The 16,258-nt window shown below is 43.6% G+C and overlaps 1 protein-coding gene across 4 annotated transcripts in view; it reads left to right on the plus strand.

Moving 5' to 3' along the window:
* SATB2 (SATB homeobox 2) overlaps positions 1-16,258 on the plus strand; it is a 390,132-nt gene that overhangs the window by 216,462 nt on the left and 157,412 nt on the right. For all 4 annotated transcript variants that reach the window (XM_085648674.1, XM_085648676.1, XM_085648677.1 and 1 more), the window contains one exon: positions 12,462-12,925. In XM_085648674.1, coding sequence (XP_085504800.1) covers positions 12,462-12,925 — 464 coding nt within the window. The remainder of the gene's footprint in view (positions 1-12,461; positions 12,926-16,258) is intronic.

Raw genomic sequence — 16,258 nt, forward strand, 5'->3', positions numbered from 1 at the left:
CCATGGGTCTTGACATTGTTGGCCAGCAGGGTCATGTAGGTGTTGAACTGGGTAGGATGAGAGAGGTCTCTTGAAGGATGCTGCAGATTATGTTCTTGGAGTCCGAGGTGTAGGGTAGGAGGCGGACGCTCTGGGTTCTTCCGGTGAGGAAGGATGCAAACCACTTATGGGCATCCCCTTCGATCCCTATCTGATTGAGCCGTTCTAAGAGAGTGTACAGGGCCGGACTGGGAACCAAAATCGGCCCTGGCAAAGTGCTCAGCTGCCACCCCCACCCCCCTTGGGGGGTGGCGGCCGAGCTCTTTGCCTGGCCCGGTTTTTGTCCGATTTTGTCACAGGGCCGATTTTGCAGCTATGCTGCAAAAACGGCCTTGTAACAAAAGCGGCCCCTAGGGGCCCAAAACCAGCCCCCACCCTTGCGGTGCACCGGGGAATTGCCTGGTGCCCGCTACGGCCAGTCCGGCCCTGAGAGTGTAGTGGCACACAGTATTGAAGGTTTCCGAGAGGTCAAGAAGGATCAGTGCAGCCATTTCTCCCCTGTCTAGGAAAGTCCTGATGTCCTATATGGCTGCAATTAGGGGTGTTTCTGTGCTGTGGTTCCAGGGGAACCCGGATTGTGATGGGTCCAGAAGGTTGTTGTTCTCTAGGTAGTTTGTGAGTTGGCAGTTGATTGCTTTTTGCAGGACTTTGGCAGGGAAGGACAACAGCGAGCTGAGCTGGTAGTTCTTAAGGTCCTTTGGGTCTGTGGATGGTTTTTTGAGGAGTGGTTTGATTTCTGCGTGTTTCCATTCCTCTGGGAAGGTGGCGGAGGTGATGGAGGTTTTGAGGATTGTGGTGAGCTCTTTGCTGATGGTATTGTTCCCTAGGTTGAACATGTGGTGGGGAAATGGGTCCCTGGGTGCTCCTGACTGGATGGAGCTCATGATGGCAGAAGTGGTCTGCGTGGTGAGTTGGCCCAATGTTGTGATCTTTATGTCCGGGTGTGAGTCAGGGAGGTTGAGGAAGCTGAGGTTGCTGGTGTCAGTGGGTTGAGGGTCAAAGTGTTCGTAAATGGTAGTGCTCTTGTTGTGAAAAATGTCTGCTACTGTGTTGCAGAGAGTTTGGGAGGGGATGATGTTTTCGGATGCTGAGGGGTTGGAGAACTCAATGACGATGTTGAAGAGTTCTTTGGTGTGGTTGGAGCGGGCCTCAATGAGGTGTCTCTTTTGGTGTCTTTCTGGTGCTGGTGGTAGTTGTTGAATGCTAGATTGAAGGACGCGTGGGTATTTGGCTCTTTGCTAGAGGGCCAGATCCTTTCTAGGTGCTTTCAGTTACGTTTGGATGTTTTTAGTTCTGTGGTGTACTTGGTGGATTTGCCTGGTTTGGTCGGTTTGATGGGGCAATTTTGTCAGCACAGTCTGTGATCAAGGCGTTGAAGTTGTGGATGGCCTCCTAGAGGTTGGAGGTGGTATCTGTGGTGGAGGAGCTGAGGGTGGTGGTCTATTGGTTTTTGGTTATCTTGCTCCAGCACCTCTGGGTGGTTCTGGTCTGGTTTATGGAGGATGTGGTGGTTGCTGTGATGGTGAAATGGATGATTGAGTGGTCCAACAAAATGAGCTCAGTAACATGGCTGTACTTGACTCTGTTGCTGGCTGTGAAGATGAGGTTGAACCTGTGCCTGGCGGCGTTGGTGGGGTTGGTCACTAGTTGGGAGAAGCGGAGGTTGTTCATGGTCTCAGGGAGGTTAGCTCTGTTGGCGTCATTGGGGTCGTCAAAGTGAAAGTTGAGGTCCCCAAGGAAGATGAAGTTGGTGGAGTTGATGGCCAGTGGGGCAATGAAGAAGGCGGGGCGTGGTCCTGGAGGTCTGTAGGCAACAGTGTCTTTGATGGTTGTCTTTCTGTCTGTGTTGATTCAGAAGTTGAGATGTTCCATGATAGGGGTGGTGCTGTCTTAGGCGGCTGTGCAGTGGATGGATTCTTTGTGGATGAGGGCTATTTCACCTCCGTGCTTGTTGATGTGGTCAAAGTGAATTATCTTGTATCCATTGGAGATGGCGGTAGCGATGTCGGGTGCGGATGCCGGGTTGAGCCATGTCTCTGTGAGGAAGATGACATCAGGGGTGAGGGAGGTGATGGTGTCTCAGATCTTGGTGTCGTATTTGCATAGTGATAGGGTGTTAATCAGGATGCAGTGGAGTTGTCCAGAGTCAGTGGTGTTTGCTCGTGTGTGCGGGTTCTGACATCACAGGGGAAGATACAGTGTTGGCAGGAAAATGGCCTTTGCTGTTGAACACGGAGCTGCAAGGCGGCAGTGGTTTTTGTTGGGTCCGGGGTTCAGTGCTGTCAGCTCGGCTCTGGTGTAGCTGGGAGGTCAGAGATCCAGGGTTCCTGGTGCTGGGTGAGGTCTAGGAGTGGGCAAATGCAGATAGGCTTGCCTTTGGCACGCCGGCTGCACGCAGCCACTGTGTGGCTGTGCTGTGGTCTCCAATAAGTAAGTCCTGGGAGGGGAGCTGGGCGGGATTAGTGGTAGGCCGGAAGCGGTGGTGGGATAATGATAACAGCATCCACCCACTTTTTTCACAGGGTGAACGCCATCTACCCTGCCAAGAATTTGAGCCCCACTGAATAATGTGCTGAACTCGTCCCGGAGTAACTTCCAAACACTGGGACACTTTCAGCAGCGCCTGCACGTTGTCTGCTTTCCTTCTGCAACAAGCAACAACGTGCAAGCGGGGACAAGGCTTTCTTATTTAAGACTCCTGTTGGGCCCATAACAAAGGCCGAATTTGAGGGGTCATCAGGCCTCCTTTTGTTCAGTCTCTTGGCTGGGTGCAGCCTGAAGCCTCACACCTGATGCAAATGAAGCGGAGGGGAAACAAAGGCTCACACCTTGTTAGCACTTCACACATACTTTATGGAGAGGCAGCTTTTCAGTTTGTTTAGTCCCTGTTTAGGAGATATACATGCACTGTAAGAATCTCAGATGTTTTGGTCTTTCCTATGATTTACAACAAAAAATGTGCATTTATATAGAGCTTACTCTCCCTGAGGAGGTGTTGAAATTATTTAAGTACCACTATTTTTTCTTGTGTAGCCCACTCATTCCAATGCAGGGTGTCAGAGCGCTTTACATCAACATGTGCATATTACATGTACAATAAATTATATGTTTGTAAATGAATGTACAGGATGTGTTACATAAATCTTGGGGATTGCAAGGTGTAGAAGTCACATATCATTTTCCATAGCTCACTGTCCTATTATCTTCGCAATGCGCTCAAACGTACATATGATAGACCTGCTAAACATATATGCGAGGGCTTTAGATCTGATGCCACTTCTTGAGATGCCACTTACTGTAAAGTTGTGGCTTGTGATGATACTTTCTATGATGTCAATTCCTGTGATTCCATGTGCGATGCCATGTGCTGTGATGTTGTGCACCATAATGTCATGCGCCGTGATGTTGCGCGCCGACGTTGCGCGCCGTGATGTCACTTGCATACTGCCTAGGTTAGTCCTCCCACTTCTTTTTTTAGGACTTGTGCCCTGTGAACAATGGAGGTTGGGAGAGAGGAGCTGGGGTAAGCAGATGGACAAAGGTGGGTCAGCAGGCAAGAGGAATACGGGGGGAGAAGTACAAAAGGGAGATAGCTTAAAAACACAGTTTTGTAGAGTGTTTAACAAAATTATAAAATTAGCACCTAACAAAATATGCAGTGGAAGGATACAAGCAGGGCTCGAGTCGGGGTACCACGTGGGTGGACGGTGTCCCCCCACTTATTATAGCAGGAGCTCGATAACTGGAGCAAATGGAGCCACACATTCACTCTTTGGCCTCTCTGGGGTGAGATCGGAGCTCATTCAGAATGCTTCTCACGTGCTGGCTTCTCTGATGCAATCACATCTAAGGGGTGAGCGAGGGGAGACAATGAGTCTGATGGTGCAAGCCACCTTTTGTGACATCACTTCCTGTCGTGACGTCAGCGTCCCCCCACTTCTTTTTTTAGGACTTGTGCCCTGGATACAAGTAATGCATCAATGCTCCAGGGGAGGAATAAAGTCAAAGAGGATGAGGATGAAAGCCTATGGAAACTGACCAATAAGAAAAAAAACAAATGAGAGTATCAATAAAACCATCCACCTGTAAGCAACAGCAGACTCTAAGCCCCTTGTAAGATAACAAAACGTCTTGCAAGAGACAGAGCATGCCCTGTCTCAGGCGAGACCTATGAAGGGCTGTTCTTGCATCATTGGTGGATGCCTGCCCGCTGCCTGGACCCCGATTCCTAAGAGGCTGAATCTCTCCCAACCCACATCTACATCATCCACAATGTCCAACAGTAAAGGTAATGAAATGTCTCTGTTTGATGAAGCTCGTTTGGGTGTAAGACTTGGGACATCATTCACTAAATGGCCCCTTTGAAGACATATAGTAATGCTAAAGAAAAGCTTATACATCCCAAGAAAAAGCCAAAGAGCATCAGAAAGATTTTAATTCCAATATGTTAGCTGTTAAAGCGACAAAATATGTATTTCCCATGAACTAACCATCACAACTAACTTAAATTTGCCTATATACCTATGTTTAGCGACTTCTCAGCGGAGTGCGCATCCATACACATCAAATTAAACAGATAGCATAACCGTAAATACATAAACCTGTTTAGAGTAGCCTTTTCTTGAAAGCAGAACAGCCAGTGCCTTGGCGAGGGCTCCCCCTCACGCACAACAGGCAATGTGTGTGGAAGAAACAGAGCGGAGCCAGCGCGTGGAGGGAGGTGCACGAGACCGTATCTCCGTTGACAGGCAGAGCCCAGGTAGACATAACTGCTTATCTAAGGCTTGGGAGCTCCAACCGGGACAGGGGGGTCTGCAGACACTGAGCTCAGATGGCAGACTCGTCGGTGAGAAAGTGTGGAGGCTTCCTGATTGCCCGAGATGAAGAACAGCGGGGTTTGAGAAGTGCCAATCGGCTGTCAGCCTCATCTTGCTTCACACCCATTGGATGGGTAGAGTATACACCTGGAGCAAGATAAAACAAGTTTGCATTGACGAGGGTCATTTTTACTCTGACATTTGAACTGACAAACTAATGCAAAAAGGCGATTTACACAAACCGAGAAAATGCATTTTTGCAACATGTGGTCGATTCAAATGACTTTTTGTCATGAGTCTTTTGATGGAATGTCTGTGCAAAAATGCCCTACAGTGGTGCAAAATGATGTCATCTGGCCTTCGTCCTTTGGCGAGAGAATCATTTCTCTCACAAAGGTAAAAGATAATATCTTACAGGGTCATGCACTGCACGGGCTAATGGGGGGGAAATTAATAGAATGTCACAGTCAAGACAGCACACAATCCGCCGAAAATTTCAACTCCTAAAGGTAGCAAAGTAGATTAACGTGTTTGTTGTTATGGTTCATATGTGGTTTGTAGGTAAATGCCTCGAGGAGGATGCGGTTGAATGCAAGAGGACTGTACTGTATCCTTCCGCGGTCGATACAAAGAGGGCCGTGGTTGGTTGTCATTTTGCTTCAAAAGTTTGCAAAACATAACGTGGCTTGATTGTCAAAACAAGTGCGTTTACATTAGAAGTTTACTTCGACTTTAGGAGCAAAATTATGTTTTTAGGCAATTCACAAAAAATCTCAGGATTACTGCAGGGAAGTTGCAGTAGTTACCCTGAGTACCCGCATATCTGAGGCTTTAACAACACATACATGCTGTATGTGCATTTATGCCTAGGTAAATGCAAAGCAACAGTGCATTTCTACTGTAACCCCTTTTGCAACTCCCCACCAATTTTAGAGTTGTCTTCTCACTGGACCCTCCCGGGTGGAGGCTTGAAGCTGCTTTTGTTAGTGGTGAATGTCAATATAGAGCTTACATATGTGTCTTACTAAAGGTTGTTATTTCCCACAAACATGTATGTTAGTAGGGGTCACATACATAAACAGGCGAAGCCACTCTGGAAGGCCCACGACTCACTACTCCTAGTAGGACATCTTCTCACATTGTATTGATGTAATCTTGTGCATGAGATCAGCCATTGGATGGGGTAAATTGTATTTATTTTATAAATGAATACAAAACGTGTATTTACACTTGGGGGAGGGTCTGTTCACAAACTATACTCACTTTTCATTGACCTAGGCCAAAGACCTCTGCCTCCGCCTCTACCGTCTTTTCTATGTAAAGATCTCCACCAACATGGCAGTGATATCCGCTCATATAAGTGTACGATTTATGTGCACATGTGGGATGGGCCAGGGGGAATGGGCAAGAAAACTAGGAATATCCACACCTAAACGGGAGGGGTTTAAGAAAATGTAAAAAGGGGTTAGGGAGGGACAAAAAAGTAATATCATTGCTGTTCACAAACTAAACTTCTAAAGTTACTAAATGCCACTAATACAAAATAGATGCAAATGTACCGCAGCCCAGCCCTGGATTAAGTCAAGTACCATACCAAGCTACTCATATACTGCAACATCCCCAAGGAGAATAATTGAAGCAGAAAATTAAAGTAGCACTCCATGAGAACTACTGTTAAAATAATTAAAGTATTTGTGTTTTTAAATTAAATGTAAATATATTTGATTAGTGTGCAAACATATTTAACATTAATATTTAATAACTTAATTTTAAAAACCTAATGGTTAACTTATTTAATAAAAATTCTTACATTATATTTTTGAATGTCAAAAAGGTTAGAAATAATTTTGTTTAATGATTAATATTTATAAAATAAGTTAAGCTGCTTTAAATATTTAATTATGATTATTTCATGAGCATTTATTTTGAAGAGTTAATGCTCTGTAACATTTTGTTTTTATTAGTTTTAGGTTAAGAATATTTATTTTAAATTATTTTACATTTCGATCCTACATTAAAATGTTTTAAATATTGTTTTCCACAGTGTGAACTCCATCAAATTGGCACAGATGTCTAAAGATATGTGAAAAGGCTACTAGTACTAACTTTAGATTTGGTAAATTCACTCTTAGATGTTTCCACTCCCTGACGAAAAGGTGTGGAGATCGTCACTTAGGTGCAGATTTAAACTTAAAAATGGTTAATAGCAAAAATGTATAGATTTACACTGATGCGCAGTAGTAAATATACATGTGTGACCAGGCCCCATATAGAGTCATTTGCGCATCTAATTTCAACTTAGATGTGCAAATACCTTTGAAAGTTGGGGAAATAGATAACATTGAAGAGGTACTCTGTATTATATTAGCCCAGTTTAGATTTCTGGCTAATGAGGAAAAGTGTTGCATTTACATTCTTGTGCAAAAGGAAGGTATTAGCGGTAAAATGTGGTCCACTAGTTTAGCCTTCTTTTTTGCAGCATGTCAATGCCAAACCATTACGGCGAGGGACATTTTAAGGATTTTGGGGCCCTACGCAAACATGTTTTTTTGGGGCCCCTGTTCCGACCAGCTATGATTTTATGATCCAATTTCAGCTCTTTCACGCCCTGTTTGTCCAGGCCACTCCTCCAAAATCTAAATGTGTTTTCATCTAATATTCAGGGACAGTGATGTGTGTTTTCAATATTGTAACACAGCAGCAGCTCACTAATATTACTGCAAATAATCTCTGTGATCCCTCTCTCCCATTTCTCACATGTGAGGTCCTGCTTTGAGCTAAAATAACTTTTTTATGGATGTTGAATGAAACAAGCGCAACGTTTCCCTGAAATTCTCTTTAATAGACTCTCACACATCACCCACATTAAAAATACATTTAAGGAACAAGGTATTTAAAAGAATCTGTTTAAGAATTATTCAAGGTCATCAGGGCGAGACTCTGCAAAACAGAGCTGGCTCTGTCAAGAGGGATGGGGTGGGGTGGCTGGGAATGCTGGGGCCATGGGCCAGAGCCCACTTTGACCATGCCTTAAAACATCTCTGATTACAGCACAAATTGTGTAAATGGTAATTTCCTATACAAATTTCATGGCTTAGGTGAAATTCCCAGAGTGTTGAATATCATTTTGAAGTATCTACTTCTGTCTTTGGCTATGCCCCTTGAAACCCACCTAGACCTGCATAAAGCCGCAGCAGAGCGCACTCATGCAGTGTTAGAACATGGCTGAGATTCCTCTAACGTATAACACACAGGGAGAGGGGAGGAAGAATCATAGAGTACACCTTCCTACAAATACTCCAGGTTCCAAATGAAAGCATGGGAAATCCTATACATTTAGTTGTGCAAGAAGTAATCCTTTCTTAAGATGGAAGCTCTTACGCATCCGTCGGTGGCATGCTTCATCATAGGGATCCTCCTCAGAATGGACAGATATAAGTGCCAACTTTGGTTGCATTCCTAATATTAAGTGAGCTGTTTAATCCCGATATGTTTGTATCTGTGTGGGGAAGGTTTTCCTAATTATGGTGATGGGGGAAGAGAGAAATAATTAAAACTGCCTACTGGTGGACTCTGAACTTTATTCTGGTTGACAGTGTGGAGATAAAAAAAAAAACAGGGGAATCATTCGACCCTGTAAGTAGGGTGACTTGTTGTTTCTGCCCAGAAAGCTGCAGATAAGCAGGTCATTGGGCATTCATCAAGACCATGACAACTCTGTAAAAAATATATCACGGTTTATAATTAGTAACTATAAATATATTCTACCAGAAATCCAATGGTGGATACGTCGTCCACCACGTTGCCTGCATGGAAGTACATGAAAATACAATTATGTTATCAAATGTTTTTAGATAATGGTAGTCTTCTGTGTAGGAACAATTGGTGGTGCATCAGTGTCTTAAAACTCAAAAGCAGTCTAAACGGCACATGATATCATATGCAATGTTAGCCAACAGGTGTTTCAAAGGAATCGATGTTGGTATCTTGATAACATGATCAAGGTATACACACATTCCAGCACAGCATTCGCAACAACTCAATATAGTATTTTAGATGGCATTATGTTGATAAACATACGCAACACCTTCACAAACTCCCGCCACCCACTCAGAGAGTGATGAAAACGGCGAAGAGTTCTCTTTCATAAAGCTAAGTGAGTAAGAGTCCCGGGGGCATATGTACAAGCCCCTATCACCACGGGAACGTCACTTTTTGTTACGTGCCCGTGGCGATAGGGGTCTTGCCTATTGTACAAGGCAGTGTTAAGCCACTTAACGCTGCCTTGTACATAAGTCACCCTTTCCCGCTATGTTTAGCCTGAAAGGGGCGTGCAGTGGGTGTTGTGGTGGGCGTTCTACCACAACACCCATTATATTTGACGCTGCCCCTATGTACAAGGGTGGCTTACATAGGAGGCAGCACCAAATTTAAGACCAGGAAAACCCTGGTCTTAAGGTGGTGAAACAAGGATAGATGCATTATTTCTCCTCGTTTTTGCTTTTTCCATGTGTGCTGTCTTGTGCAGCACACATGTAAAAAGTAAAATGTCATGGTTTGTTTATGTACAGCAAGGTATCCCTTTTAAAAATGCCATTTAGTAACTTTCAGGTGTGCAGCATGGCCCCCGGTCTCTTGATACTGAGGCAGTCCAGAGCATACTTAGTGTCTTTTGGCTGCTGACCTATCACTGATGCATCATCACGGCATAAAGTTTTTGATTCTTGCGAGAGTGAATGTGGGAAGACAGTTAATGATGACTGAAGAGGTGATTGACTTTCACCAGACCCTTCACCCTCATCTCCTGCTTGGTCACTATGCATTAGTTTCTCTGTTCATTCTCAGATATTTTAGTCTGCTGTGCCATTGTCACAGATGGAATTTAAGTGTATTTATTTTAGTCTTGAATATTTTCCACCTGTCCTTTCAATTATTTTAGGAACGCCTTGGTAATCACAGATTACCAAGACTACCAAGGGGCAACTTTTGACTAAAAGAAAATGTGTAATGTAATCTGGTGCTCAGGTGTAGCGTGCAAGGCCTTTGACCAAGTTTGTGCTATATAAAACTGCAAAAAAATCTCTGCTTGATGCACATGGTCATAAGGGTCTCTATACGTTTGGCCATAGCTTGGCCACAATATGAAGACTTCTGCAATCAGTTTAGTACTGTCCAGGAGTTTCTAGTACACTCTATTTGCCATGGATTGTTGTTTAAAACTTGATTAGTTGATAGCATTTTCGTGTTGTGCAGAGCTAAAAAGTTAGGATTTTACCTATTTTTATGTACCTGGTCTTATCAGAATAAATGAGCATCAACCGCCAATAATTCTGGAATGGACCACAATCTCACCATAATGCCTCCCTCCTCTGCATTTATTAAGCACATCGAGGTCAACCCAAAATAGGATATTAAACCATCATACGCGTCAGTCATTTTTTTCTGCCTTTAATACATTTATCACACTAAAAGAATTGAGCCGCAGACCGTCTCTTCTTTTACGTAACTCCCGTATCTGAGGAGGGGATTGTTGGAATAATTAGGGGTTCCCTACCCCACTGCAGGCTTGCCGTCATAAGAGAGGGGGGATCCAGTGATTGACTTGGTGAAGATATATATGTATATATATATATCCCAATGAAAACAATCCACCACTTCAGCAAAGGTTACGAGCCCCCTCCAGATTTCAAGTTACAAGGGTATTTATTACGGCACAAAAACAAGACTCGTTTCACCTCACCTGGGGTCTTGGTCACAATTTCATCATAATTAGTCTTTTTAATAACGTACATAGTCATTGTTTTGTCTTGAACTTATACTATTTCAGTCTGCTACCTAGTAAGCATTATACAATCCCTGTGCCTGCTTTCTCTTCCTTCCTCGACATTCATGACATCTTCCTTTGAAAGAAGACCTTTCTTTCTTTCCTGAAACTTTGAAATTCTTTCAGAGCTCAAACCCATGTAGACCTAGATGACTTTGCCAACTTCTGAATTTCACCTCCCTCCCCTTTATTGTTATAGTTTTGGAAAGAGCTGTGGTAGTGCATCCGCAAGCCTGCATTTATTGTATCCTGCGTGCCCACCAATCAGATCCACAACATCACCGTAGTACTGCAACAATGCGAGTTATTGATGATGTCCTGACAATCATTGACAAGAGTGGCTACTGTCACCTCATCCTGACCACCATGACACCATTGATCATCAATTCCCATTTAACACCCTGACTGCCTGCAGGCATATTGAAGAAGGTCCTATTTGAGGACTATTTTGTAGTCGCTCAGTGGGTAGAGGTTGTTCTATGGAAAGGCCAATCCATTATTGAGGCATCAGGGAAAACATATACCTGAATGTGGATAGTGTAAGAGTTATAGGTGATTGGCACTCGTGTTTGTGTGATCAAAGAGGATCTCTTGAGGTGTAGAAAGATATCCTTTGTTTAAAGTAAATAAAAGTGAGCAGGTGGGAAATTCCAGCTCTTTGCAAGAGGAAAGGAATAAGAGGAAGCTATAGGCAAGGAATAGGAGGAAGCTATTGAAGTTGTTCAGCTTGTTCAAGGAGCAAACATTGATCACATTATTTGAAGAATGGATGGTGAAGTGGGGACTGATTCCATATAGGTTGAGCCAGTGCTAGTGAGCAGAGGTGTTGGTTGAGATGATGAAGGTGGACAGATTCATTGTGCAATTAATTGTTGTAACTGGCTTTACATAAAGCTCTCTAATAGCACAATTCCCAAACATTAGTATGTCCTGAATACAATGGTATGATTGGCAACTATCCACAGTGACCGACACCATTTCACTCCATCCCCGAAATTCCCTAACTGTGTTGTGAATTATTTGCATACTCCATGGGAGGACTGCCTTCATTGTCCACCAAGCTGTCCATGGCAATGGTCGCTCTCAGTCAAAATAAGTGCATTACTAAAAATCGTTCTGGAAACCTGTCATGTTCCCTGTATGTAATCTTCATGAGAGGTTGACACTTCATGAAATAAGCCCAGTCTCTAGATAGGGACTTGGCACATAGACCAGGCACAAGAGCATCTGTGTTACCTCCTTCCGAGAATGTAAGGAACCATTCTCTTCAGTAGTTTATGTTTGTAATTTTAAGTTTTAACCATCAACCAATCTGCACAGTTGTAGGCCGAGGTCACCGTGGTAACAAGAGAAGAGACATGTAGCCACTAACTTCCAATCAAACACCAAGAGATACCTTCTGGAAGAGAAAGCAGGATTTTCTCCAGATTGGCGCATGATATTTGGTTTTGCTTGTTTGGAAAGGATGTTAGCTAAATTGTAAATAAAAGTTATAGACAGAAATAAGTCATGCAATTTGGAGCCTCGAACACATTCAGTAGAACACTTTTGTAGACGGTCCAGAGGGATTCATGTGTATTATTAGTAGGAGATGAAAAGAGAAGAGAAAGTAATGGTAAAGCTGGAGACTATATAGGGTCGAGGTGCTGTGTTGGAATGTACATGGGAAAACATAATGCAGCTGTTGTTGGTATGTATCAGTATATAGTCTACGTGTGTTTAAAAAAAATAAATGTTGAACTGCTGACTCTTGGTACTAAAACATCTCTTCTGTCCAACAGTTGAAAGGGAAAGTATTGCAGACTACTGTGTTCTGGGTCAACGGCCTGCACACTTGCAAAATATGACACAGATGGGAAATCTGAAGACAAGCGAGCCATCACCTCACAGCCCACTGCACCACAGCGCACCCATCCGAAGTCAAGTGCCAACCCTGCAGCCGCTAATGAGCCCTGGAATACTGTCTCCGCAGCTCAACCCTCAGCTGGTCAGGCAGCAGATCGCCATGGCCCACCTCATCAACCAACAGATTGCTGTCAGTCGGCTCCTGGCGCACCAGCATCCGCAGTCCCTCAACCAGCAGTTCCTGAACCACCCTCCCATCCCCCGAGCAGTCAAGCCAGCCGAGCCCACAAATTCATCTGTGGAGGTCTCCCCAGATATCTACCAGCAAGTGAGGGATGAGCTGAAGCGAGCCAGTGTATCACAGGCTGTCTTTGCACGGGTGGCATTCAATCGAACGCAGGTAATACTAATATTCTTCACCTTCTGAATTATTTCCAGATTCTTATAGCGCCTAAATGAGATAATGGAACATCAACATCCCAGTCCAACAGTCTCTACTCATGGTTGTCGCGACGCACTTGCTAGTCACTTGCAGATCATAAACAAAGGCCCTGACAAATAGTGGCCTATTTCAAGATATAAGGATTCTCCTCCACTTTTAGTGCTTCCCTTCCCACTAATAACTCAAAATAGACCAGATAAGGTTTCCCTAGCCCTCTTTACTGACAGAAAGTGATTTTTGGACTGAGGTGTTGGTGTTTTTCAACCTTGGGACTCTTGTATCAGTGTGTATATTTTGGGGAGCTGCCCATGGCTGTATCTTCCTCGCTGCAAATGATATATTCTTCAATTATTGATTCGCTCATACGCTGTGGTGGTGTCTTCAAGAGGCCATCCCCTGGTAGTATCTTTCACCCGCTGAACCATTCAGAGCCTAAAATGGTCTTTAAATCATCCCATATTGACTCAATCAAATGGTGCAAGAATTAGGAAATAAACAGCCAAAAACATGCACCAATGGGACTGTTCCACCTTCCTAGGCTCACCTGTGAGAATGAGCACAGCTAATACTAGGACTGACTAGTTCACGGCTTCTAATGGTACCTTTGAAGACCAGGTGGTATCTATGGACCTCCAGGCCCATCCTCTTCATAATATGCATGACCTAGTGCAAAATCAGAGGCTGAATCAAGACCATATTTAACCTCACTTTCACTGTTATAGCCAGGTACCTCCTTCATTGTGCTTCACAGCCTCTTCATGGCCCCTGCATCCATCACCTAATCTTTTTTTATTCATTATTAATCGTAGCGCATTGAGAAGAGCACCTATGGAGAGTTAACTCACACTAATATTTGCTTAGCCTGGAGTTATTCTACTTTTCCTCATTTTTTTGAGGGTTTATTTTCTATTTTCTTCTCCAATTGCATTGGTACCTGCATTTTATAATCTTCCTATTATGAGATAACTGCCACCATCACCCTAAAGGTGTTGCTTCCTGTGTGATATATCAGTGCAGGAAAGTCCAGAAGAGGAGCCGTCAGACCACAGTGGATCCATAGGGGGTCCACCATATGGGAGGGAGAGCTGGGGCCCCTATTAGAGCATTTCCGCTCAGAATACTCCTGCGGAAAACCCTATCTTGACCAAGTTAGCAGCAATTGGCTATAGCCCTGAAGCATGTTAAACAGAAAGCATCTCCTCCCTATGCTGAAAAAGATACTAAGGAGGTGAAAGAAAAGAAGAAGCTTCAGGAAAAATGCGAGATACGACCAGAAGTACCCCAATGTGGTATGGATCTCGCTGTAAAGAGTGGATGTTTGCTTTATAAAAGATTTTCATCCACGGGTGTAGGCAATTTACCAACACAGTCAGAACTGCAGGACAGAGCATTGCTGACCAAGTTCTTTGGGTAGAACTAGAAATCCAATAAAAAATTAATACTATAATGCCTTGGGTACAGTTGAGGTATCGATAAACAGTACGAAATCCTGAGGTCAATGAACAAAATGTTGTAAAAAAGTTTATACAAGCACTGTTCCTATAAAGTCAATTTGTCAGCTCTAGGCCTATGACTATACCTCACAGTGTATAACTGTGGGCATATCCCTTTAAAGGACGAATTCCCTCACTCACCAGAGGTGACATGCTTTATCATTTGGGAATCTCCTCCCGGAGGAAAACCTAGTTCCTCCGGGGGCTACAACCTCCTCTTTAAGAGGAAGGAGCTCAGGGAAGTTTTATTCTAGAAATGTGTGGAGTTAACTAAATCCACAAAAGATGAGCTGAGTAAATGTGAGGAAGGACGCAGCGCAAAACAAAAAAATGTGCAGTAAGTGCAATTAAAACTAGTTAGGGAGTGTAAATCAAAAATTTTATTCTAATACATTCCCTGCCAGTATTAAAAACAGTGCACCAGCGGTATGGATTTAAACCGCTACTGTGGAGTGGAAAATAGTGGTCAACATGTTTCAGCCTAACGCCCAAACGTGGGCAAAGCTTTCATCAGGACCTCTAATGGTGCTGCTGCATCAATGTGTGAGTGATACAAAATATAAAAGGATACATGAACAGGGACTTGAGTCAATCAGTCTGTTCTTCTACATCACATTACCCGCTGACTGCTGGGTAAACGTTACACCTCAACCTGGCAACAGCTCAGGACGGGGCACCGCTCTCTCCGTCGGTACTCCAGACAGAAATGAGCGTGTAACCAGTTGAGGTATATCATTGGAGAAGGAGATCTTTAAAGTGTGTGCCTGCATGAAAAGTAAAAAGCAGTGATCTCTTTATCGGTCCCCTGGATCCCACCAATAAAAGCTTACATTTAATTTGAAAAACATTCAAAAAGGGAACAATGCGTAGTGAGAAAGGGGATTTAAAAAAGGAGATAGCCAGTTTGGATCATTAAAAGCTTTCTGGGTAACACTGCCATTCTCACAACACAAAGCAGATACATTATTCGTTGATACTCCTGTTACTGTCTGCACACAGATACAAAGTCATGGCAGTCCATAGACAAGCATATAACTTGATTTCAGCAACTACTTCATACCCTGTTAAGTCTCACAAACATTGGCAAAGCAAATCAGATTTGCTTTATGAATGCTCTCAGTTGCTGCTGTTGTCTTTGTCAATGCTGAATTCTTTCAAAATTCACCAGCAGTGGAAAAGCCTATAAGAGCGACTGGCCAGCTGAAATGTATAGAAACAATGTTTTTATACTTTGAAGATGGCCACCATGTTGTGTGATTCAACGTGACAAGGCAACATGGTGGCCATCTTGAAAGAATTTCAAAACAATGTTTTCATACTTTCAAGGTGGCTTCCAGGGTGCATTTTCACCTTTCGTGACGCATTGTGGCAGCCATCTTGAAAGCATGAAAACAATGTTTCCTATACTTTGAAGACAGCTGGTCACCACCATTAGTTTTGCCAATCTAGAGCGTTTAAAAAGCATTCGGAATTGGCGTTCGTGGCAGGCAGCTTGGAGCAGGACAAGGGCAACTGTGGAGGGAGTTAAGATCGGGCGGGGGGAATGGAAGTCAAGAAGCGTAGGAAAGTGCTGTAGAACAATATCCAGACCATCACCCAGCATGCACTCTAGTGCTTGGCACTGCGCAGAGAAGTCAATAATATATCTGACAAGTACTGGGATGGGGTTAAGAGAGTGGAGAGAAGGGGTAGGAGAGCTCCAGGAAACGAAGGTAAGAATGCAATATAAACTCCTTGTGATGACAAATAGAAATTAAAATGTAAGAAAGAAAATTAGGTCTGTGATATCAGCAGGGTA

The sequence above is a fragment of the Triturus cristatus genome, chromosome 3_2, assembly GCF_964204655.1.
Source record: "Triturus cristatus chromosome 3_2, aTriCri1.1, whole genome shotgun sequence".
Lineage (NCBI taxonomy): Eukaryota > Metazoa > Chordata > Amphibia > Caudata > Salamandridae > Triturus > Triturus cristatus.